Here is a 25,914-nt window from a genome sequence, read left to right on the forward strand (position 1 = left end):
TCGCACTCATTCAGCGCGCCGGCTGGCAATTTATGAATGAAAAGCTGAACGGGAAAAGCTCGAAAGCTGCAAAGAAAAGCGTCAAGTTCAAGGTGAAAAGCGCGTCGGAAAAGCTCAGGAAATGAAAATGCTCAGAGCCAAAAGGGAGTTTTCAAATATACATATGTATATGTAGGTATATAAATAAGGAAGTAAGTAAGTTAGTTATTAACTTCAATTATTATTAATTATTTATTATTTTGATTACCTACGCAGTAAACAAACGATCACTTTAGTTTTTCCATAAATAACTTATTTAATAGCAACATAATTTACAATACAAAGGAGCGAAGGCTTCGAAAAAAAAACAAAAAAAATTTGAAAAGATCCCTAAAGAAAATCCAGTGAGTGGCGAGCTCAGTAGTGGTGGTAGTTGTGGCTCTGCTGCTGCTGTTGCTGCTGCTGCTGCTGCTGATGCTGCTGCTGCGCCAAGTTGGCCTGGGCGAAGATGTGCTCCAGCTCGGCGTCGGTCAGCTGGTCGAAGATGCCGCCCTGGCTGCCGATGCCGCCACTGCCGGCACTCAGGGACGACGGCTGGGTGCCCACGGGTGGCAGGTAACCTGGAAAGCATAAACCATCTACATGAAGTTCCTTGTGGCAAGGGATGGACTTGTTAGCTCACCTTCCGCTGGCGAGCTGCCGTAGGGCGGCAGCAGGGTGATCGATGGCCGATTGGGCGACGCTGGCGCGGATTCGGTGGGTGGAGTGTAGAACACCGGCTTCCACGGCTGCTGCGGTGGCTGCGGGACGGGCGGCCGCTGTGGTGGCACCTCCGACGGCGTCTCCGGCTCCGGCGACTGGGGTATCTGCGGCGAGGCTATGCCCGTGCCGGATTCTGGCCGCACGGGAGTGGAGCCCGGCAGCGGCACAATGCCGCCTGGGAACTGCGACTCCGGCTGGCCGAAGGTGGGTGGCTGCTGGGGCAATGGTGGCTGTGGTGCAGCCGGAAAGAATTGGCTGGTGGGTGGACTGGGGAAAGCCGGCACCGTGGGCACTGCTGGTACTCCTGGCACCGGTGGTGGCGATGGAATGGCTGGCGCCTGCGGGAACTGCGGTATCTGCGGGAAGCCGGGGAAGGGGGGGAATGCGGGGAATTGCGGTATTTGGGGGATCTGAGGTATGGCCGGAATCTGAGGAATGGCCGGAATCTGTGGCACCTCTGGGGCTTCTGGTGCAGCTGGCACTGCCGGCTGGGCGGGCACAGCGGGAACAGCGGGCACCGCTGGCTGGGCGGGCTGGAAGCTAAAGGTGGGCACTCCGGGAAACTGAGGCGGTTGCGGGAACTGCGGGACCACGGGCAGATCCACAGCTGGGGGAGCCGGAACACCGAAGGCCACTGTGGGTTGGATGGGTTGGACGGGTTGGATGGGTTGCAGGGGTTGCAGGGGTTGAACCGGCTGGATTGGAGTGACTGGCTGGAGGGGCTGCACGGGCTGGAAGTGATGGGTGGTCACCGGTTGCACCGGCTGAATGGGCTGGAGATGATGAACTGGCTGCACGGGCTGGATGGGCTGAATGGGCTGAATGGGCTGGATGGGCTGCACGGGCTGGACAGGCACAGCCGGAGCAGTCGGAGCATAGGTCTGCACATAGGTGGGCTGCAACAATGGAATGTGTATATCGAACTAGTTGCCTTCGTAGTCAACTCACCTGCACGGCGTGCACATGGGCGTGAGCGGGCGCATGGAAGTGGAGCGGCTTCACGGCGGACTGGAAGACCACGGGCTTCTGCAGGTGCTGGTGCGGATAGTTGACGCTGTACGAGGAGACGACCGCGTTTCCGGGACGCAGGACGTACGAGGGCGGCGCCACGCCGGTGGACAAAGCGGTGGCCACGCCGGTGGACAAGGCGGTGGCCACACCAGCGGGAATGGCGCTGGCCACTCCGGCGGGAATGGCGCTGGCTACGTTGCCGGCCAGACCAGTGGGCAATCCAACGGGCAGACCAGTGGGCAATCCAACGGGCAGTGCTGAGGCGACGGCGGGCAGCAGGGCAGCGGGCGCGGGAGCCAGCGCAGGCAGCAGACCGGAACCGGAAACCAGCGGCTTGACCAGATGACCATGGCCGTATTTGACGAAGTGGCGGCGCGGCGGAGCGGCGGCCAGGAAGGCACTGCCTCCGGGCAGCTGCAGGCTGTAGCCGTAGTGGGCGGCATAGGTGCGGGCGGGCCATTGGCCGTGCAGGTGGGCGTGGCCGTGTAGAATGCCACGCTTGTGCTTTCCGGTCGTGACCTCCACTGCCACTTCCGTTTCCGGTTCCGGTTCGGTGACCACGCTCGCCGTCGGTGCACTTTCCGCCACGGACTCCTGTGGCTCCGCCTCCTCGGAGGTCACTGTCAACGTGGGCGTAGTGCTGGCGGGGGGCGTGGCCGAGCGTCGGGTTTGACGCAAACGTAAGCCGGCATCCACGCGATGGGTAGCCAAGATCACAGCCAAGACCATCAGCAGATGGAGGCTCCTCGAACTGGCCAGGAGATGCATTTCGCAGCAGTGGACTTGTTTTCGATGTATGTATATATAGTAGAGGGGTTGGATCGCCTCGCGTTTAATCCGTTTGCTGCGATCGCCGCCAAGAAAATGAAATGAACTTCCTTGGTCGCTGTTGTATTTATAAAGCGGACATCGCGGCACAGTGGAGTGGCCATTGTGGCCATTGTGGCCATTGTGCTCGCCACATACCCACTGTGCATACCAATCGGTGGCAATGCACCACAGTCGGTCGCTCGGTCGGCTCATCGGCATGGCACACGGCATGGATTGGGCAGTTTATGACTTTTACGCTGCCATTTCACCTGCCGCCACCACAAAGACCCCTCACCCACTGACCACCAGTGCGCCTCATTATGCTACGCCGCCACCTGACCACGCACTGTGGTTCCGCAGATCATATACATAAATCCTTTACTATCGATTTGACTTCGTACTTAGCTACCTCACCTTGAAGTTGAAGCTAACCCTTATGACTATGACTATGACTATGTGAGTACCCCATCGACTGATGAAGCCCATCAACTGGTCCACTCCTTCATTAGACTGGTTTCGCTGCCCCGCTCCACTGTCCCATTGGCCGGCATCCACCTACGCATGCGCAGCACGCACCACACTTTTGCTTTCAATGGCCTGCATGTTCCGCATGCTTTTCGTTTTCTGTTTTTATCGCCGGACTCTTTTCACTTTCCGCTGCCGCAGATGGTGCGAAGGCTTATGATAGGGCCTGCAATTTAGATACAAATCAAAAAAGTGTCGCCTCTTACATAATCCGATCCAAGTCCAAGTCGCTCAATGTTCGTGCTAATCAGGCGCCGGGTGAAAGCATAATAAAAGCAATGTAATAAAAGCAAAAGCGTACAATTGAAAAGCAGCAATTAGCAGTTAGCATGGCACGGTCAATTATTTTGATGGCATTTCAATGCTATGGTTTGACTGAATTGACTGAAATTCGTTAAAATTCAGCATTCACACGCATAAATTTCACCTGCACTAAATCAGATGGGCGCACCATGTAGCCATAGATAGTGGATAGGTGGATAGTTGGATAGTGCTTGCATTATATCACACACCATAGCCGTAGATGGACTTTCGATTAGCCTACATTGATTTTCACTTTTTTTTGAAAACTGCCCGCTGCCCACTGGTGGTTTGGAATTTAAATCAATTGAACGCATCATAGTGCCATTGTCAGTTGGTACAGTTTGCTTTTTGGGTTAGCATATCTCGCCCGGTCATCGAAGTGGGTCTGGCACACAGTGCCCAAGGTCTTTCCCAGGCCTTGCCGCCGGAGATGTCATCAAAACGCATCAAATCGTGTTTGGGTTTTGCTTTTTTGGCACATGTAATACATATATTTGACAAAGAGCCACATAAACCTCAAAATGTAAACACACACGCAGAGGAGCTTGTTCAATTCGATGCTTTATGACCTGGCCGACGTGAGCAGCGTGGTTAAACGCGATAAACCAAACAAATACATTTAACTATCATGCACCGCCAAATGGGGTTCAGAATTTCCTAATCGCTTACAGCACAGATCACCGCTCACGGAGCTCTCACAGCTTGAAGCCGGAGTGAATGCTGACCACGCCGAAGGTGAGGTTCTCGTGGGACACCTGCTCGAATCCCGCCTGCTTGATCATTTGCTTGAACTGCTCCTGCTTGGGAAACCGGCGGATGCTCTCCACCAGATACTGGTACGCCTGCCACTGGCCAGCCAGCAATTGGCCCATCGGCGGGATCACCTGGAAGGAGTACTGGTCGTATAGCCATTGGATCGTTTCGTTCGTCAGATGGCTGAACTCCAGGCACATGAAGCGTCCGCCCGGCTGCAGCACTCGATACGCCTCGGAGAGAACCTTGAATGGGATGGGAGAAATAAGTATAACAAGTACAAGTAATGAGGAGGCTTCTACCTTATCCACATGCGTGCAGTTCCTGATGCCAAAGGCAATAGTGTAGGCAGTAAAGCTGGCGTCCGGAAAGGGCAACTTCTCGGCATCGGCGCACTGCCAAGCGACGGTGCAGTTGGACAGCTGGTCGGTGGTCAGTCCCAGACGCTTGGCCCGCTCCTCGCCGACGTCTAGCATGTGCTGATTGATGTCCGACACAGTGACGTGGCTGGGACGCTGTTGGGGATTCGGCTGGTTGGCCAGGTAGCGCAGGTAACGGAAGGTGATGTCTCCGGTGCCGCCGGCCATGTCCAGCAGGCGCATTCCGTGCGTGGGGCCCAGTCGTTCAACGAACACATCCTTCCACACGCGATGTATGCCCAGGGACATGGCATCGTTCATCATGTCATAGGAGTTGGCCACCTGTTCGAAGACCTCGTGCACTGTGCACAAAAACAGGGTTACTTTCGGTGCTCCGTTTATGGGCTAGCTACAACCGCACTCACCCTTTTGTTCCTTTTCACTTTCGCGAACTGTTTGGAAGCCGAAATGCGTGGTTTGCTCCGTTCCGGATGTGGATGCCGCGCCACTTGACTTCTCCGTTCCCAATCCTGTGGAGTCGCGGGCCGATTGCGCTGCCGTCCGCATGTGGACGAATCTCCTGGCCAAGGACAGCAGCCGGGTGCTCCTAGTGCTTTGCATTTCGTTGATTCTGGGGGGCTTTCCGTCTAGAATTTATTATGAAATAACCAAAACACGAAACAGCCGGTTAGATATGGTACCATATGCTGAACGATATCTATCGATTAGTGTGCTCTCGATTACTATTTCCAATTTGGCGCCAAGTTCAAACAACGCAAGACGTTGATAAATGCACATTTTCAGTCAGAAGATGACCTACTGCTTATTATGATCGCCTGGTGCATAATGTAATGAAATGTGCCAAAAACCGCACATTTTATCCGAGTTTTGTTGGGCACATTGAGAGATTCTGGATTTCAGATACCCCGCACCGCGCACCACGCACACCGCACACCGCATTTTACATTTTACATTTTACTTTTTACCTTGATCTGCCCCGCACCACGCACCCCGCATTTTACTTTTTCCTTTTTACCTTGATCTACCCCGTACCCAGCACCACAACCCACACACCACGCACAAAACCCCGCAAACCGCACCACGTATTTTACATTTTACATTACCCCGCACACCAACCCGCACACACCGCACAAAACCCCGCACACCACGCACAAAACCCCGCACAGCCGCCGCACAGCCACATCATTTATTACCTTACCTTGATCTATGCACCCCGCACCCCGCAAAATTTAAAATGTAAAATGTCTGGGCTGCGGGGTGCGGGCTGCGGGGTGCGGGGTCTGGGCTGCGGGGTCTGGGCTGCGGGGTCTGGGCTGCGGGGTGCGGGGTCTGGGCTGCGGGGTCTGTAAAATGTAAAATGTAAATAAATGGTCTGGGCTGCGGGGTGCGGGGTCTGGGCTGTGGGGTGCGGGGTCTGGGCTGCGGGGTGCGGGGTCTGGGCTGCGGGGGGCGGGGTCTGGGCTGCGGGGTCTGGGATGCGGGGTGCGGGGTCCGGGCTGCGGGGTGCGGGGTCTGGGCTGCGTGGTCTGGGCTGCGGGGTGCGGGGTCTGGGCTGCGGGGTGCGGGGTCTGGGCTGCGGGGTCTGGGCTGCGGGGTCTGGGCTGCGGGGTGCGGGGTCCGGGCTGCGGGGTCTGGGCTGCGGGGTGCGGGGTCCGGGCTGCGGGGTGCGGGGTCTGGGCTGCGGGGTCTGTAAAATGTAAAATGTAAATAAATGGTCTGGGCTGCGGGGTGCGGGGTCTGGGCTGCGGGGTCTGGGCTGCGGGGTGCGGGGTGTGGGCTGCGGGGTGCGGGGTCTGGGCTGCGGGGTGCGGGGTCTGGGCTGCGGGGTGCGGGGTCTGGGCTGCGGGGTGCGGGGTCTGGGCTGCGGGGTCTGGGATGCGGGGTGCGGGGTCCGGGCTGCGGGGTGCGGGGTCTGGGCTGCGTGGTCTGGGCTGCGGGGTGCGGGGTCTGGGCTGCGGGGTGCGGGGTCTGGGCTGCGGGGTGCGGGGTCTGGGCTGCGGGGTCTGGGCTGCGGGGTCTGGGCTGCGGGGTGCGGGGTCTGGGCTGCGGGGTGCGGGTCTGGGCTGCGGGGTGCGGGGTCTGGGCTGCGGGGTCTGGGCTGCGGGGTGCGGGGTCCGGGCTGCGGGGTGCGGGGTCTGGGCTGCGTGGTCTGGGCTGCGGGGTGCGGGGTCTGGGCTGCGGGGTCTGGGCTGCGGGGTGCGGGGTCTGGGCTGCGGGGTCTGGGCTGCGGGGTGCGGGGTCTGGGCTGCGGGGTGCGGGGTCTGGGCTGCGGGGTCTGGGCTGCGGGGTGCGGGGTCTGGGCTGCGGGGTCCGTGGTCTGGGCTGCGTGGTCTGGGCTGCGGGGTGCGGGGTCTGGGCTGCGGGGTCTGGGCTGCGGGGTGCGGGGTCCGGGCTGCGGGGTGCGGGGTCTGGGCTGCGTGGTCTGGGCTGCGGGGTGCGGGGTCTGGGCTGCGGGGTCTGGGCTGCGGGGTGCGGGGTCCGGGCTGCGGGGTGCGGGGTCTGGGCTGCGTGGTCTGGGCTGCGGGGTGCGGGGTCTGGGCTGCGGGGTGCGGGTCTGGGCTGCGGGTCTGGGCTGCGGGGTGCGTGGTCCGGGCTGCGGGGTGCGGGGTCTGGGCTGCGTGGTCTGGGCTGCGGGGTGCGGGGTCTGGGCTGCGGGGTGCGGGGTCTGGGCTGCGTGGTCTGGGCTGCGGGGTGCGGGGTCTGGGCTGCGGGGTCTGGGCTGCGGGGTGCGGGGTCTGGGCTGCGTGGTCTGGGCTGCGGGGTGCGGGGTCTGGGCTGCGGGGTGCGGGGTGCGGGGTCTGGGCTGTGGGCTGCGGGGTCTGGGCTGCGGTGTCTGTAAAATGTAAAATGTAAAATGTAAAATGTAAATAAATGGTCTGGGCTGCGTGGTGCGGGCTGCGGGGTCTGGGCTGCGGGGTGTGGGGTGTGGGGTGCGGGGTCTGGGCTGCGGGGTCTGTAAAATGTAAAATGTAAAATTCCTGGTCTGGGCTGCGGGGTCTGTAAAATGTAAAATGCCTGGTCTTGGGTGCGGGGTGCGTGGTGCGGGGTGCGGAGTCTGGGCTGCGGGGTGCGGGGTCTGTAAAATGTAAAATGTAAAATGCCTGGTCTGTGCTGCGGGGTGCGGGGTCTGGACTGCGGGGTCTGCGCTGTGGGTTGCGGGGTGCGTGGTAGATCAAGGTAAAAAGTAAAATGTAAAATGCGTGGTGTGGGGTGCGGGGTAGATCGAGGAAAAAAGTAAAATAGAAAATGTAAAATGCGGGGTGCGTTTTTACATTTTACATAAAAAAAACCCCGCACCCCACGGATTTTGGCCGAAAATTGATTTTCTGTTTTTTTGCGATTTAAATATCAGTATTTTGATCAGAACATTCGAAATATTGGTCCAAATATGGAATGTCATATCTCGCTGAATTCGTAATTAAATTTCCAATCGAACTGTGTTTACCAAAAAAAATGTATTGAGCTCGTATTTAAATTTTCATTCGAACTGTGTTCACAAATCGAAATTCTATTTTTTGCACATTTTTTTGATGATGTACCCCTTGCAAAAAATGCAAAAATTTGTCCAAAAATTATTTTTACAAAGTCAGTCCAAAAGTTATATGTTTGGTTAGAATTGGTAATTAGGAGTAAAAAATTTAATTCTTTTAAGTTTCCGACCATTTTTGGCCAAGTTATGAGGAAAAAACAACGAAATCGAGATGAAAAGTGTTATCCGATTTGTTGCTGATTGGGAAAACTATGAGCTTAACTGGTTAGAACATTATTTCTATTGTTTCAATAAATATATACAAACAATTGTTTAGGGAAAATGGGAATTGCAACTTTTTGAAGAAGTTACTCGCATCACATTTGAAACCTATAAATAAGAACTAGCAAGCCATTTATAGATGGAATAACAAGACCACAATTTTCATTTAATCCGCACATTTATATTTATTAACTGTACGTATGCGTGCACAATTCACATGATTTTTCAGCGAACATTTTTATTACGCGATTCTCTTAACTTATATTCAGATGCCTCTCAATGTCTGTTGGTTAAACTTAAGATTAGTTACATTACAAGTAAATACCTAATTACAAAGTTTTGTTTGATTAAAAAAAATGCCTTATCTTGGGGGGTTTCACTTTTTGCTGCGCTGCGCTGCAGCCTTATAATTGTTACATTAAAAACAATTAAAAACGTATTTATATATATAGTAATAATAAAAATAAATAGTTTACAAAACGTGGCTGTTTCTTGTGTGTAAACGTAGACTTTAAGCTTAAACCGAATTTAAATTAAATCTTTAAATCATTGAGAAAAGTCCATTTATAAGCGTTTTCATTTCGTTCTCTATATATCATCATATCTTCTGTCCGTTGCGCGGGTGTCAGTACGTGAGTGTGGTGTTTTTATGAGCTATGACGAGCCAAAGTCTGATGGATGGGTTGGTGGTATGTACGTGCGTTTTGGGTTGTACATGGTTAAGTCTATTTAAAATTGAAAAAAAAAAAATGTTGGTTTCTTAAGCCTTTGCTTCTATTCAGGAGCCATAATTCATGTCCTCTTACACATACGCTATGTATTTACGTGTAATTATAGTAGTATTTATATTTATATATATATATATATATATTAGGTTGAAGCCTAGCCTGCTGCCCATGCTTCCTACCATGCGCTGTGGATTCAAATATTGCTTGGCCTCGGTTTGGAAGATACGGGGAAAATAGCGGTCTCAAAAAGTGAAGCCATAACAAAATCACACAACTGATACTCCAGTGTACCCACTACACAAACTTAGTAGTTAAACTCCTCCTGCTTCTCCGAATCGCTGCGCAGATCGGCCACCAATGGCTCGAAGCAGGACTTGGGTATTAAGGTGCCCACAATCTTCTCACCCTCGGTAGTCTTCATGCGTATCACTTGCATCTTGCTATTGGAACGTGTATTCAGTATGTGCTCTACGCGTCCCCAAACGGAGAGCACGGATCCAGCCAGAACGTGGTATAAGCGTTGACGCAAGCCCACCTAAAAAAACAAAAGTCAAAGGGTAGCAGTCATTAAAGATGGTTCACTAGCCAAATCTTTCTTCAAGTTATACACACTCACCTCACAGTCGTTCCCCAGGCTGACATTTCTACAGTTGCCGTTCCAGTATGCGTGCGAACAGGTGTTCACCGAGGCATCGTACTGTTCCGTCCAGTGCGGCTCCGCCTCCTCGCTTGCCACCTTGCGATACTTCTTCTCAAGCTCGAAAAGCGATTCGTGGCGTACCTGAAGACCAGTGTTTGGTCGGTATATCTGGCACATGATCTCCTTTTTGCTGCGAGCTTTCTTTTTCTTGCTACCGCTGTCCGAATCGGTGGTACTGCTCGTCGAGCTGCTGTTGCGTGACTGTTGCTCTAGGATTACCACCATAATGGCGGTTCGCTTCTGATTGCGTAGCTGGTGGGACAGATAGAAGCCCTCGTTCTCGTTGAACAGATCGGCATATCTGCAATTAATTCCAAATTCATAGAAACAACTTTCTATTCACAGTCATATCCCTTAACTTACTTGTCAATGGCCTCCTGCCAAATCATGCCTCTTTCCACTCGAACCGTGTGCATCTCTGTGGGCGCCACTCCGGTGGCATGCTTGCGCACGAACCGAATAAGTCGGACGCGGGTCACATTCTCACCGGCAGCTCCAAGATCTAGTGAAGTAAAATAGATACGACGATATTACAATTAACTCGGAATAGGCGACTCTCGCTCAACGACACTTACCCACAATGCCCAAATCGAAGCGACCGCCGCGCTTTGCCTGCTGAATGATTGCCGTCATGGTGTCCGTAAAATACTTGAACAAACGATTCTGCAGATCCACCGGACAGCCGAGAATACGGTTAAGAAACTTTGATATGTTGTTATAGTCCTTGTCGAGACTCAGCACACCCGGATTACTCTCGCTATTCACTATAATGCCCACACCAACCAAGGCTCCAGCGATGTCCTTGAAGAACTCGCCGCTGTAGTCCGTTGGCGGCGGCACCAGCGGTGACTCGTAGCCCATTATGGTGCGCATCACCGTTTCCAGAGCTTGTCGACCATATTTGTTGTCTATGTTAAACTGGGAGAGATCACGAGTCTCCGTGGCCCTGCGATCGCCGTGGGTGAGTGCACCCAGCGATTCCAGACGCTTGGCAACGGTGGAGGCGAAACGCCTTTCACCAGCCAAATCCGAGATGAGGAAGATGTACTCGGGCGCATTAACCTGATCAAAGATATTGCATTATAATATGAACAATCAGTAACTATTTGAATATTCAACTGACCTGATTGGATCGGTGGGTACGCCCAAACTGCTGGATGGCTCTGTCGGCGGACCAGGGCAACTCTAACGTTATGTGGACACGTCGTCGCTGGTTGAAGACACGCCGATCACTCTGGAGAGAAATACCACTGGACGCCGCTTCCGAAATGATTGCCACATCCTTTTCACCGTCCATAAAGCGCTGCTTCTCCGTTATGTTCAGCGTTTCCAGCGGGACATCCGATTCGGTTCTGGACTCGTATTGGATGTTGCCATCATCAGTTTGTACAACGCGACCTCTTCGACCAGTCATTTCGGCGACATTATCGGGACCACCCAGTTCGTCGATCAATTGATCCAGCGTGTTTGGCGGCAGTCGGGAGCCCAGTCGCTCGATCTTGCGCAGCAGCTCCTCTTTCATCGTGCAGGCTCGTTCAATTGCATCTTTGGGCGGAGGACCATAGTTTAGTTTGACACCATTCACACCCACCGGCGTGACTGTGCCTTTCAGCTCTTGTTTCTTTTGCAGCAGATCCTGGATCTTATCCTGCGTGGAGAGCTGGGATTTGCGGTTCTTGGCCGCATTCAGAGCAGCAACGACAGTAGCCGACATGGACGTACTGCCACTGGGATCGGTTGCGGCCGAACTAGATGCTGATGAGGTGGTCTCCTTCTTGGGCTTCTCCTTCTTCACCTTTTTCTTGGTTTTCTTCTGGGTCTTCTTTGATTTCTTGCTGCGCGCATTCACCCAGGGATCGATGTCGCTATCGCTGCCGCTAAAGAAGGGATTAAAATCGGAACTAGCATCGCTAGCCACGCTTCTCCGGTCGCTGTCCACATCACGATCCTCATCGTCCTCATCTTCGTCATCCATATCACTCCTGAGGTCGTCATCACTATTTGCCTCGTCGCTATCGCTGTTCGAGTTGCCTCCATCCCGTTTCCGATTGCGTTTCCTGCCCGTATCCTCATCGTCACTGTCGCTGTCTTGCCAAGATCCACTGCGCTTCTTCTTTTTCGACTTGCTGCTCGTGGAGCCGTTGTCATTGTTATTACTTCCCTTTCTTTTGCCAGCCGCCGCGGTGCTATTGCTATTGTTACCCAAGCTGGAGGTGGAATCGGCCACGGATGACAGGGAAGGAGTCTCATCGTAGAGACCCAGGATGCGGTTGATGCGATTGCGGTCGGGTGCCGGAAAGTGGCGTTCGACAAACGACTGAAAGACACCTCTGTGGAAAGGATATGAGGGTTAATGAATCTGTATAGGAGTAGTTTTCGACTACTTACTTAGCCGTAGACACAAAGTCGGTGAGTTCGCCATCGTCTCGTTCCAACTGGTCTAGAGTTCGTGCCTCGCCGGTGGACTGCAGACCGATGACAACACACTTGCCGTACTTTATGGACTCGCGGGCCACCAGCACCGCATGGTTAACCTTGGCGGCGATGCAAAGGTATTTGAAAAAGCGCTGATGCGAGGACCAAAACTGGCCCCACATCGTCTTCTTCATTCGGCTCTCGGCATCGATCAGTTCGGCCGCCTCGGTGAACTTCTGCATGGCCTCCACCCAGAGCTCCACGGACTGATCGTAGATCTTTCGAAACTCCTTGGAGAGCGGCACCTCCTCGATCTTGAAGCTCACGCCCTTGAAACTCAGCTGGCGAGCGATGTACATGCCACGCAGCTTCATGTCCATGGCTACGATCTCCATGGCGCCCACACCGCTGAAAAAAGCAAATGTAGTTAGTTAGTTAACAATTATTCAGTTCATATAAATCAAGTCAGCTTACCGTCGCTCCACGGCGGTGATGAAGTCGTTAAAGTTGCCAAAGGCCGTGCCCTGACCCCAGAGACCCAGACGAACCATATAAGCCATATTCTTGGGCTCGGAGGCACCCGTCGCGGATGCATACACCACTCGTGCCTTGGGCAACTTCTGCTGCAGCTCCAGAACGGTCTGGCCCGTCTTGGTTGGCTTGCCGGAGCCGACGGGACACAGATTCTTGGCCTTGTGACACTCGTCGAAGATGATGAGGCCCTCGAAGTCCTCGCCACACCATTGCAGAAGCTGGCGGAAGCGGGATCGGTACTTGCCCGTCTTGTTATTGGACTCGCCTATCAAAGCGGAATATGTGCTGAAGATCACGCCTCGCTTGCAATTGTTATTCACATCGGAGCTGATCTTGGCGTATTTAAACTAAGGGATGATAACAATAAGTTAATAGCTCCTGCGCAGTTTACTTGTACTGAGACGCACCTTGTTGAGCGCATGAACCTCGATCCGCGTGGCGCCGATGTCGCTGAGATCCCGCTCGGCATCGTACTTGAGATCGTTGGACACGGATATCCACAGCGCCTTCTTGCGCCCCTTCAGATAGTTCTCGTAAATGATGCCGGCGATTGTGCGTCCCTTGCCCACACCAGCGCCGTCTCCAATCAGGAATCCCGCGCGACTTCCGTCCGGTAGCAGGTGATCGTGCGCCTGGGAGGCGTACGTAATGGACTCCAGTTGCAGGGCGCTCAGATGTCCGCTGTTGATTGTTTCGTGCGGCAGGGACAGCTTGTAGTAGACATCGCAGGGCTCCACGGAGCTCAGCGATGCTGTCTCCACCACGGCATCCGGATGTTTCTTGCCAAGTTTCACTGCGGGATCGGGAGAAATCAATGTGTTACTCACTAACGAACTTTGGCTTACTACTCGCGGCAATTTAAACTTACATTTGGCTGGCCAGTAGTCGGCATACGTTTCGGCTACACCCATCTCCTCGTAGTCGACCTCGTCCTCCTCCTGCTGGACATAGGCAGCCGCTGAGGCGTGTGCAGCCGCCGCCGCCGCTGCTGCCGCTGCACTGGTCACCATTGCGTTGGGATTCATTGGCTGAATGGGCGGCGGAGTCGCTTGTGGACGTTGCATTGATTGCATGAACATCTGGAATACGTTATTCGGTATGCCACTGGTTAGGTACTCCGGATTCATGGCGATCAACTTCTGCACGGCCTCCATCATCGAGTTGTTCCCCTTCACGCCGCTGCCAGGTGCACCACCGCCCGCCGGTCCACCGCCACCGGCGGATGTGGCCATTGATGGCTTCTGGTTGTTCCCGATACCGCCAACATTTCCGGCTACCTTAAAGGCGCGAATTGGAGCAGCTCCGCCCGCATAACTCACTGGAAGGCAAAGGGATTCGGGTTGGTTGTGGTTTTTGCAGCAAGTTGTTTGGATAATGTTGTGGTTGGTTGGTTAATTGCGGTGTACACGACACCAGAATGAGTGAGAGGTGTATATGCGGGGAGACATCGAATGGAAAGAGACAGAGGAAGGCAGTCGGAAAATCGAGGAAGACAGGAAGATGGGAAGAAAATAGAAAGAGTTTCGTTAGTAATCAACTATATGATGGCATTAATCACTTGTCAGCTCAACTGCAGACTACAGAATCTAGCGAGTGTCCTATAAATCTACTCAATCAGGAACCAGCTATCCATATGCTCACAACACATTCACACATCAATCAAATCCCCTGCGATTCATTCAATAAATGCACCCCCAAGCTAAGTTCACAAACGAACAATGGTTCTGCAGGCAAGCCAATTCATTTATTTCACATCTACTCCAGGGATCCAGCTCCAAACGACTGGAAGAATCGCTCTACCGGATGGGAAATGTGCACCATCCAGTGGGTCAGCCGTCAAAAGGAGTCGTGTCCACTGGGCGATGGACTGGGGCTTTCGCATGCCTGCGCGCATGATGGACAGGCGGCCAGTAGCGCTTGTGGCGATTGAGGTGAATGGAGAACAGCGACTTCTTCAGCAGCACCAGATTGAGTTGGCACTGGGCCCGCTCCCGTTCCCTGACCACGTAGCTATCCGACCTCTTCGCGCTACTGCTGCTGGGCTCCGACTTGGGTCGCTTGTGCTGCTCCCGAGCCGCCACCGCCAGCAAGTCCCTTTCGCTGTTCGACTGGCCGTTGCAGCGAGGATTGCGGTAGATGAGAATGGTGGTCACAGTTGCCGCCGCCGCTTCCGCTTCCTGACTACCAGATGCTCCGGAATCTTCCAAGCTGCGCGACACCACCGACAAGCCATTCTTCAGTTGATGCAGCAGCTGCGACTGGCCAAGCGGCTGCGGCTGCGGCAAGGTGCCTTCATCCAGCTTGATCTTAATGACGGGTTCCACGCTCTCCACACGGTCCACCAGTCGGCGCAATAGGTCGGCAATCTCCTTGAGGTCGCTACTCGAAGTGCTCGTCAATTCGGGCACCAGTCTCTGGCGTATCAGCCGCTCCATCTTCTGCAGCGCCTTGGAGTGAACGCTGTAGAAGCCCTGCATGGCCTCCGCCACCTTCACATTGATCTCCTGCTGCACTGCGTCCCAATTTGCTGGGTCTAGAGCGGGCATATCTATGTCCTTGGTTTCGAGTACTGTTGCTGTTTTCTCATTACTAATGTCGTCGTCGCCGGCATTTGTATTTGTATTTGTATCCATTATACAAACTCAAAATTTTACCAATCTACCATCTACCGTACAAAAAAAAAAGGGTTACAAAAATTTCCAATTGTACAAAACGAATTTTTTATATTTTTCTTTGGAGCTGTGCTTTCCTCGAAACGTAAAAATGAAGTGACTGAATGCTAGACGAAACAACGTTAGGTGACGAAAGCAAAGACAGGCGCCTACTACTTTCCGAATTTCGTTACATTCCAAACTTGGCTAAGAAAATATAATTCCATATAAGAAAGTTGGAAAATAATGAAACATTTGAAGGATATGGGAAAATCGAAACCGAAAGATATTAAATAGCATTCCATCTTTCTTAAGAGCTGCTTATTAAACAAATAGAAACCATTTTGAGTGCTTCTCGCATATTTTCTACCCCAAAAAGAATCAACTCTTGAATATTTTTTTTTGCGTGTATAATCTTACCTTTGCAACTGTCTACACAAAAACCATCTCCCTCAACGCACTTAACCCACAACTGCCACACACTTAACCCACAACTGCCACACACTTTCCATGCACACACACACACACACACACACACACATTATCATATTATTGTTGCTTGACATTTTGGAAAAGAAGAGCGGTTTGTTCTTGGTTGTTACCAACATTAATCGACTTACTCTGCGCCAATAAAGACGCGGCCATATTGAAATTAGCAGCAGAGGCTGAAGTGGACGCCGCCGCCGATCCGCCAAAGAAATTGCCAATGGGATTGGGCATGCCGCCGCCTGCTGGTGAGTTCCTCACCGAATTGGCGGCCGTGGACGGCGGCGGAGGCGGTGGGGCGTTGCTGCCCTTGGCGGCCACGTAGGCGGCCAGATTCATCAGTTCGTTGGTGCTCAGGCTGTTCAGATAGCTGCTGGTGGAGCCGATGGAGCCAATGGAGCCACCACCACCAACCTGGGACGAACCAGTCGTCATCCCAGCATTGCTCCCAGCGCTGCTCCTGGCCGCTGGACTGCCCATGGCTAATGGAGCACGAGATGTCCACCATGGGGGAATCGTAAATAACCACAAAAACAATAACCGAAACGATACGAAACGAAAGGAAACGCAAAAACATTAACAGGAAATAAACCATACAAAATGGGATTGGGAAAAATGATATTATATATTTGATTTGGCGGCATATATAAATCGGGTTTAAATCAAGAAAAGCAATATATAGTGTGGAGAAATTGAGTGGAGAAATAGAGAGGAATAAAGAAAGAGAACAACACAAGCATCATTAATTATTGTGATCACAGCTAGTTCTATTCAGCCAGTGCTGCCAACTATTTAACTATATACTTTAATATTTTTAATCACAGTGTACAACTTATAGGATCATAACATCAATTTATTCCCTAAGTTTTGATTTGTAAAGGTATTAATACTTTATTAATTTGTTCATATCGAACTCAACATAATCTGTTTTTGGAATTTACTTAGCTCAACTTAAACTTTATAATAAAAGGAGTTTTCAAATTTATATAGTTCATAGTTTATACTTTAAGTCGCATTTATTTGCAGTACATTTTTGTGTAAATTCGATTAATGAATTGGCAACACTGCTGTTAATATTATTAAGTTCTCCGCTTCTCGTCTGTGTGTGCTGTGTTTCTTTTTTTTTTTGATAATATTTTATTTTTTTCAGGTGATTAATTGCACTTACCCGTTATCGCGTTATTCAGTTTCTTTGGCATATTGTTTAAACTATTCTCTAGGGCTACTTTTCTCGCTACTATCGGTATCGCGGTGATCTTTCCGCCCAGTGCCACGCCCCCAACTGTTGGTGTACCGCCCACAGTGGTTGGTGTTGCTGCCGCTGCTGCTGCTGTTGTTGTTGTTACTATTTGTCGCACAACGGTGTTGTTGTTGATGTTGATGCTGTTATTGTTGCCGTTGCTGCTGACAATGTTGTTGTTTCTGCTGTTGACGCTGGTGATAATGTTGTTGTTATTGTTGTTGATGCGCAACAACGATATTGGCTTGATTTTATTATTGCCTATAACGATTTTGGCCCCACTTATGGGTATGGGTGTACCGCCCTTGGTCGCCACGCCCACTCCGCTGCGGATATTCTGGGCGTACGTAACGGCTGTGTTCAGATCGCGACCACCACCTAAAAATAAAAAAGAAATATATATGTAGGAAATGAGCATGGAAAGTTTCAATAAGTAATCTGTTGTTATCTTTGAAATCATTTGTATGAATTATTAAACAAAATTCTAGTTTATGATGGTCACAGTGCAAGTGCGTCTGCCTTTGAATTTTGATGAGCTCTTGGGAATTACAAATATGCTAATTGAAATTCGTGAGAATAAGAGACACACAACACTATTAGCAACCAAACAAGAAATTATACAAATGAACCATTAAACGTCACAGGAATTTATACAAATAAACCATTAAATTTCATAGGAATTTATACAAATAAACCATTAAATTTCATAGGAATTTATACAAATAAACCATTAAATGTCACAAGAATCTATACAAATAAACCACTAAACGTCACAGGAATTTATACAAATACACCATTAAATGTCACTACTATTGAGTGTCGCCTTTTCGGATCTTGAATCACAAGTGCTGCTACCTTCTTCCACTCGGAAACACGTGATTAGAAACGGGGGCTTTCCCGCTTTTTGCGTGCAAATGAGCAAATGTGCGAATACCTAATGCAATTTGTGCACATTAGGCCCCCAAAAACCCGTTCAATGCGAATCGAAGACCTGCGAGATTCCAGCTCCGAGATTCCACCTCCCAGTCCCAGATTCCCCAGATGAGCTGCACAAATTGCAGACATACCCAAACCAAACCAAAGCATACGCACCACCCCTCATTTAAGGTAAATATCTAATTAATGAGCAAGCATAGCAGGCACATAAGGTGCAGCTAAGTATGTGATACTGGCCCATGTCAGTATGTGCCACACGAAGGGGGGGGGGGGGGGGGGGGGGTGGTGGGAAAGGTCAGTTGGCCGATACATAATCATAATTATATGTGCACTCCAGCGCACATGGACAGTTGCAAATGGAGATGGACACTCGTCTATATACTGGCTGCATCCAAATGCGTTAATGCCCGTGCTTCCCGCCACCACCGCTAGATGGAGCTGGAGATGGAGAAGAAGATGCAGATGGACGCGGCGGTCAAGATGATGGCAACAAATCGAATTCCGTGCGCCACGGTGCACCACAAATCCCGAAAGGCTCTTGGGATTTCAGGCATCAGACACGCGAATCAACAAATAACCAAACCAAAGACACAACACAACAAGAAGAGGAATTTTCAAGTCATGTACAAGGTACATAATATAATTATGTGTTCAAGATTAGCGAAACTGCAGCACAGCAGTCGAGGTGCATATAAACATAATTCAAATTTTTCGTACATAAATTAGTCTACTATTGAGACATAGAAATAGCAATGGCTTGACCCAAACGATAGACAAATCAAGCGACACGTTGCAAATGCTTTTCCCAAATGCCATTTGCTATTCAATTATTTAACGAGTACTTGGTATTCTCACAGTAGGCACACACCTGTCAGGGAACTCGTCCCCTTTTCACACGAAAAAAACTTCAAGTTGCACAAGAGAACGATATGGCTTGCTTAATAATTGACTATATTAGCTTATTCGTTCAGTTGTTGTTTGCGAGTGAAGGACTTCATAACTGGCCCTTCGATGCCCGGAGTTCAATAATTTACCGCGGGATGTCCAGTCGACAGTTAATGACGCACGGCACCACTGGCTCCTCCCGAATATATATATATATATATATATAGATCTACATATATATATGGCCATATAATCGGGCTTGTATGGCAGAGTGTGAGCCACCGTGGCGGATATACGTCGGGATGTACGACGGGCACATATGTGCGCATTTATAATTCCCATATAGGCCGTTGTATATACAAACATATCGTGTATATATGTATGCGCCGATATCTAGCAGATCTGAGGCAAACAGAGCGCAAGGCTTGGCAGGACATCGCAGGACATCGTTGGATGTATCCTTCGATGTATCCTGACTTCTGGACAGGTGTGCATATGGGTTCTGGGCTCAGATGGAGGGGGCGCCTGGGTAATTTCATTAATGTTTCACTGACTAATGCGAGTGGCCTCTTAATTAACGTTGGTTAGATAGCAAATCAATTGCATGGGTGCGCCTCAATGCGATGGGCTTGTCCGGGGGATTTCTCCACCCAATTGGTATAACTCATTTGGAAACATCCTTCAATTTAACAAGATATTCTCAAAAGAAATCAGAAAGTAATTGTCATACTTGTTGATTTTCTGTAAAAAAGATGCCTTTGGAACTAACTGTTAGTTTGCATTTCATAGCCAGTGATATTTGAAGCTACATGGCTATATGAGCTATAGAACATTTTTGAAATAAGCCGCACATTTCTGCAGCATTTCAGCCAGATTAGCAAGAATGTCATAGCAATTTCATAAACTAAAGGGATAAAATACTGGCACAGTTGATTGAAATACCTACAGAATGAGTTACTGCCTGGCAGGGGAGCTCCGCCCCAAAGAAGCACCCACTTGCTCGCTTTTATCTCAATCCCCCAACCTCTTTTAGTGATCACCCCCTTTTCCTGCGCCCCTGTTTCTGAACTAAATCCCTCCGCCCGGGTGGCCAAAAAACTATGTAGGGTTCGGTTCCCACTCGTTTCTGGAACTGCATGAAAGTTGGAAAGTAAGGCCCACGATGGGTGTGGGGGTGGGGGTTACCTATGGAAATTGTTGTCCAAACAATAGAAAACCGAGTGCCGTGCCGTGCCGTTCCGATGCCAACAACACCCTTCCACTCTGGAGTCCGCAGTCAAATCCCTTTCGAAGTGAACCCACTTTTCACTATTTATTGCTGGCCAGTAAAGCAGCAGCAGCTTTGGTTTTAAAGGCTTGAATACGAAATGCGATATGCGATGACTTACCGGGCACTTCTATTTGATCTGGATCCTCGTCATCGTCGAAATCGGAGCCCGAATCGTCCTCATCAAAATTATCATCGTCGTCATCGGCGTCCAACAGGGTTTTCCGTTTTTTCGATGTCTGTAATTTAAAAATATTGTAAATGTTTTATTATCTGATAATTGAAACGAAGTTTTAAACATTATATTTTAGTGCAAAAAGTCAATTCTTAAGTCTTAAGTATAATAAATTGTTTCAGATACATTTATATTGTTTGGTACTTTTAAAAGTTATTGGATATGCATTCATCTGACGCTGAAATTTTTAAAACATAATAGTGTTTCGTTTTGCACGAAATTTCTTCCAGTGCACTAGTAAAACGAACGACATCGCGAATATAAATCGATATTTTCATAGTTTCCCAGTTCTTATGCTGCACACAAGCATGACGCCGCGAGCACTCAAAAAAATAACACAAATATTCACGGGGATTCACTCGAATAAAATCACACCAACAAACACACACACACATGCACACACAGAAACATACATACATGCACACACATAGGTGGCAACGAAAGGCAAACGAAAACAAAGATGACAAGTGACACAAAAAAGCACGAAAAACCGCATCTATTTTTGTAGCACACTTTTGAGGGCGCACCAAAGTGCGGGGACTTCCCCGGATGTTTAGAAAAAACGGCACAAAAAGCACGAGAAAAAAAATGCGCACGCCGGGTGAAGAAAAAAATAAATGGGGGAATCCCCCAATTGCAAACGGGCAGCAAAAAAAATGTATATATATATAGAAAAAGCAAGAGATATATATATATATAAAAAAAATATATATCTATGTATATAGGGGAAGCACACTCACAAGAGTTTTTGGGTGGAAAAAAGCAGGACCAACGGTCAGATGCTTTGCGTCGCCGGTTGGATGAGGTTCTGCGGCAGATCCTGGGATCTAATAAGCTGAGCACAAGCAAGCAACTTGGGAACTTAGCAACCAAGTTAACCTGGAACCTGGAAGCCACCTCTTTGGTTCACAAATGGGCACAGATGGGCACTATTTTTCAGAGTTCGGAGAATTGTGCGACTGGCTCGATGCTCGTGTGGGAGCCAACTACCCAAAAACCTCGGCCGGAGTTCGAAGACCGGAGTTGTCGAGCAGCAGCAGCTACGGGCCACTTTGCCAGTTTGCCAGCCAGTTTGGAATACCACCAAAAACAAACCCAAAATGGAAATTTCACAGCGAGCACGAGTACGAGCACAACGCACATCGCACATCGCACAGGCAAAGTTGGGCTGCAGTTTTTCGACGGCCAGCGACAGGGGAGAGCCGGGGGTTAAACGGGGTTACCAACGGGTTAAGCAGGGTGTTATGGGTGCTATATGGGTGGGCCCATGGGCGCATGGGGTGGGTTTTTGGCCAACATCTCTCCACGGTCAGGACGACGAAAGGCGAGCCAGCACAGAGAACGAACAACGAACAACGAAGAACGTAGAACGTGGAACTGGAAACAGGACGATAAACAAACGCGAGAGGCCAACCCCTTGGCGAGGGACACAGTGGGTTAAGTTCGCGGCAGCATGTCCCAATTAATCATTTTTATTGCCATCAAACTATTATTAATCATTTTTCTATTATTAATCTTCTTTTTTTGATATGGTTTTTGGATTATTTGCTTGACAAGCACATTTTAATTTAAAGATGTTTTGTGGCTGTAAACGCGAAGCAATTAGAATTTTATAATTTCCTTTAGTTTATAAAAAAAAATATATAGTTAATACCACGTTTTTATCTACAATCCTATTCCATCATAATCATCACAACAATAGCCGCGGACCACAGTGCTCCACTTTAGCCCGGAAAAGGGGTTGGCATTTTCCCACCCCCCGCCCCATGTGGCAATAAAACGAAGTAGCAGCAACAAAATGTTTGGCATGCAGAGATACGAAGTTTCCTCCTTTATGCGGAATATGCATGTGCTTCCTCTGCTTCCAGAAACCCCACATCCCACCCACCACACCAGACCTCCCCCCCGCCCACACAACTCTTGTAGCCACCCCCTCAACCCCTTGGAACAAAAGGGTTTTGGCTCAGTTGGCTCAGATGAAAGCGGACGAGGGGTTGGTCAGGGGGCTGGAGCGGGTCGAAAGTTGGGGGGCAGGAGGAGGAGGAGCTGGAGGAGCAGCAGCAATCTGTAGCGCATGTACAGCAATTAGAGCAAGACAGACTGCTGCGGCTGTAGCTATGGATGTGGGTGTGGATGTGGGCACGTCCTTGGGGAAGGGGTAGGGTGCTGGAGGGCGCCGGGGGGGTTGGCGTCGGGTCTGGTTGGCTCGTTCGCTGGCTATATGCGTCCATACATGTATGTATATACCTTGTACCTCTGTGTGCTCTGGGATAAAACAACTGGCGAGGGACTTGGGCCAAAAGCAAAGCAAACAACCAGCCGATGCAAACAGATGCACAGTGAACACTCGCTGGCATGATCCATCGGGGCAACAAATGATCTAAAACAGTACGATGTACTCCTATAGTTTCCAATAAGTTTCTTAAAAACCAGCTTAACTAATTTCTCTTTTTAATGCTAATATTTTTGTTGTATTTTTCTGGCTAGAAATCTTTGTTGGCTTTTTTCTTTGAAGTATTTCACGCAAATAGTTAATTATAAAAAAAGGTACTTGATAAAGATTGTTATATAGTCATGTTCTTAAGCTCAAAAGATAAAGGAAGTCGGATATTACCATCACAAATGCATTTCCCAAACGAAAGCATAGTTCTCACACCCTCAATAAATCCCAACTCTGCAATATTTCATCCACACCTCCGTCTATTACTGGATTGCAACATTTTTGTTGACACACAAAATAAAATCAAAACGAATGACCTTGCAACAAGGGAAATGTGGAAAAGCTCTGGCCAAAAACATGTGTTTCCATCAACCACCCACCCACTTGCACTCAAATAGAAACATCAACATGTTGTTGCCCAAAAAAGAAAAAAAAAAACAGAAAATGGTATGAATTACGAAAAATAAACAGCCACAACATTAACCCTTATCAACAGGGTTGACGAATGAAAAAATAAAAACAAAAGATGCGGATAAAAGCGGACAAAAAAGGACACAAACAAAGGCCAAGGCAAATAGACCTGAAAAATGTTACAAAAACGGGGAGAGATTTAGCTAATGAAGGGACCCAGAAGCTGGCAGAGATGTTGACCAGGCCGAGGAAGTGTGTGCAAAGCGCAGGCGCCAAAACACACGGAATGCAGTGGCCAAAGTGAAAACGGCGATACATAACACGGCTCGGAGGACCACTCACCCACCCTCCCCAATCAGAAATGCTCTGAATGCAGCAGAGGCAAAGCAGCGCAGCTTGTGGGAGGGGCAACTCGCATTTCCTAGGATGCAGTTCCGAGCTGCAGCTGCAGCCACTGCAGTTCTACAGTGAAAACCCCTCTGCGGGGATTCCCCCGAAAATTGCTGACATGGTTTGGGTCTGTGCTAGAGGTTCCTCACTCCTGCGCGGTTGCTGTCTCCGCTGAGCAACAAGTGAAAGGAAAAAACTTGGAAAAATAATAATAACGAATAAATCCGAGTGAATAAACGATAAGAATTCAAATCTATTCCTTTATCATTAGGAAAGGGATACTTATTATAGGGTTATTATCCACGCACTATAAATCTACAATTTTATAATTAATTGTTTTACTAACTGGTAACAAAATATGCAATTCAGAGGGTTGTATTAGGTAGAGTTACCATAACTCTCGCTTTGCAAATTAAGGCAACGAAAAATTAAAAAGCTTCGTTACTTGTAAACAATTTGAGTAGTTATAAGCTGGCATTAATATAACCAATTCCCAGTAATTGATAACAGCGCCATGTTACAAATAAATATAATTGGTAACATATTATAAAGATTTATACTATTGAATATATTAGTAATATTATTTGTGACATTCGGCTAAAAATGTGAAATATATAAAAAGAAATATATATTTTCAAATAACATTTGCCAGAAATAGGGCATAGTTTTGATAATATTCGAAACAGTTGCCGCCCCCTGAAAATAGTTTTCATCTTCCATTTAATGATGGACCACAGCCCCCTCCCCCGTCCATGGTCTTAACCCACATGTTGCCCCTGAGTCGCATGGCCTTAACCCTAACCTAGCGCAACTTTTGTCGACTGAATTCGTTTAACTCGTGTGCGGGGGGAAAAAAAAAATGCCAAAATTAAACTCAGCGTGTGTGCGCGAAAGAGAGGGCCGAGCGCGAAGACGGAGCATGAGAGGGAGAGAAAAACACATGGTTCCAGGCCACGCGAAAATGCGAAATGAAATGCGTCCTTAGAAATAACCCAAGAAAACAATTGCAGATACGAAAAGACAAATAACACACAATGAAGTGCAGCGGGAGGAGAGTGTGCGTGTGTGTGGGTGGGTGGAAGAGGAAAGAGCGAAAAGCGCAAGAAAAAGAAAAACAACAATTATTGAATGAGTTGCCTACTGCTGCTGCTTCTTCTCATTATTATTCTCCTTCTTCCGCTTCTGCAGGCGCTTTGTTTTTGTTTTATGCATGTGGGGGTGTCAGTGTGTGTGGGTGAATGTGTGTGTGCGTGTGGAAAATGGCAAAATTTAGCAACAAAGAAATTTATATTAAGTCATGCTAGCCGCCGCTACTACTACAACAACAACAAAAGGCCAGCTAACTTAAACTTACCATTTTGATCCTCCAATTGCTAACGGTTGTTTGTCACTCCGATGCTGCTTGTTGTTGTTGTTAACCACAAAAAAAAATAAGCAACAGACCGCGCACACACGCGTTTTTCGCTCTTTTGTTTGTTTTCTTCGGTGTTTTGCTTGAAGTTTTTATATCAGTTCGTTTTAAACAATGATTTTTCGAAGTTGTCAGCGGAAACGGAACAATTGTGCGGCCAGTCAGACAGCAAATGTAGCGAAAAAAAACGCTATACTCCGCAATACTCAACGCGTTAGAGATGTTGTTGTTGTTGTTTTACAGTTGTTGTTGTTGCTGTTGCGATAATAACCGCATGCGTGTGCGTGTGCGAGTGTGTGTGATGAGTGTGTTTCTCTGTTGTTGCTGCACGCGGTGTTTCGCTTCAGATACTTTGGTTCGGATGTTGTTGCACCGCACAACACACGCACTTCGATGCAACAACACTCGGAATCGGAATCAAGGAGGAAGGAAACGAGAACGAGAAGGAAGCGAGGAAGCCGAAAACACACGTAACATGCCAACTATCGCAACTTCGAGATGCCAACTAGATAGAGCTGGAAAAACATCGATGTCACTATCGATCCGTGATGGCAAAAATGGAAATATCGAAACATCGGTTAGGCGATTATTGATTAGCGTGCCGATATCTATTATTTCTGAGATCTGGTCACACTAATTTATAGCGTGTTTGCTCTTAAAATGTTAAAGCATTCTATTACTTATAGTTTATTTATATAAAACATATTTTAAAGAACATATACACAAATTTAAATGTTACTACATTAAATTACAAGAGGTTTAAATAACTTTTAACATTTGATACAAACTTTTGGTATAGCACGCGGTATGCACTAGAATATCGATAAGATACGGCGCGCGTTTTATTTTTAATTTGTTATGATATAGCCTATGCGTTAAATTTCTCTTAAATATAAGTAAATAAATATACA

The 25,914-nt window shown here is 49.0% G+C and overlaps 4 protein-coding genes across 5 annotated transcripts; all 4 read right to left on the reverse strand.

The window, feature by feature from the left end:
- Positions 1 to 396: 396 nt before the first annotated feature.
- Positions 397 to 2,520, reverse strand: LOC122624823 (leucine-rich repeat extensin-like protein 5). Its single transcript, XM_043804538.1, has 3 exons — positions 1,690 to 2,520; positions 662 to 1,637; positions 397 to 599 (listed from the first exon to the last, which is right to left on the reverse strand). The coding sequence occupies exons 1-3, from the start codon at positions 2,518 to 2,520 to the stop codon at positions 397 to 399; spliced, it is 2,010 nt and encodes a 669-aa protein (XP_043660473.1).
- A 1,318-nt stretch (positions 2,521 to 3,838) lies between these two features.
- On the reverse strand, positions 3,839 to 5,201 carry LOC122624351 (2-methoxy-6-polyprenyl-1,4-benzoquinol methylase, mitochondrial). The gene is made up of 3 exons (XM_043803858.1): positions 4,928 to 5,201; positions 4,446 to 4,864; positions 3,839 to 4,388 (listed from the first exon to the last, which is right to left on the reverse strand). The coding sequence occupies exons 1-3, from the start codon at positions 5,121 to 5,123 to the stop codon at positions 4,086 to 4,088; spliced, it is 918 nt and encodes a 305-aa protein (XP_043659793.1). The 5' UTR covers positions 5,124 to 5,201; the 3' UTR covers positions 3,839 to 4,085.
- Positions 5,202 to 8,433: 3,232 nt separating this feature from the next.
- On the reverse strand, positions 8,434 to 25,496 carry LOC122623611 (protein strawberry notch). Of its 2 annotated transcripts, XM_043802866.1 has the most exons (13): positions 24,947 to 25,496; positions 20,238 to 20,355; positions 16,957 to 17,406; positions 15,923 to 16,270; positions 13,520 to 13,969; positions 13,059 to 13,444; positions 12,592 to 12,998; positions 12,091 to 12,525; positions 10,826 to 12,032; positions 10,278 to 10,764; positions 10,066 to 10,204; positions 9,619 to 10,003; positions 8,434 to 9,537 (listed from the first exon to the last, which is right to left on the reverse strand). In XM_043802866.1, the coding sequence occupies exons 1-13, from the start codon at positions 24,947 to 24,949 to the stop codon at positions 9,307 to 9,309; spliced, it is 5,046 nt and encodes a 1,681-aa protein (XP_043658801.1). In that variant the 5' UTR covers positions 24,950 to 25,496; the 3' UTR covers positions 8,434 to 9,306. The 2 variants fall into 2 exon arrangements, with proteins under 2 accessions (XP_043658801.1, XP_043658800.1); XM_043802865.1 differs by lacking the exon at positions 15,923 to 16,270.
- LOC122623612 lies at positions 14,374 to 15,420 on the reverse strand. The gene has a single exon (XM_043802867.1). It carries the CDS (start codon positions 15,282 to 15,284, stop codon positions 14,481 to 14,483), a length of 804 nt encoding a protein of 267 aa, XP_043658802.1. The 5' UTR covers positions 15,285 to 15,420; the 3' UTR covers positions 14,374 to 14,480.
- Positions 25,497 to 25,914: the final 418 nt, after the last annotated feature.

This window comes from Drosophila teissieri, chromosome X (genome assembly GCF_016746235.2).
Source record: "Drosophila teissieri strain GT53w chromosome X, Prin_Dtei_1.1, whole genome shotgun sequence".
Classification (NCBI taxonomy): Eukaryota; Metazoa; Arthropoda; class Insecta; order Diptera; family Drosophilidae; genus Drosophila; species Drosophila teissieri.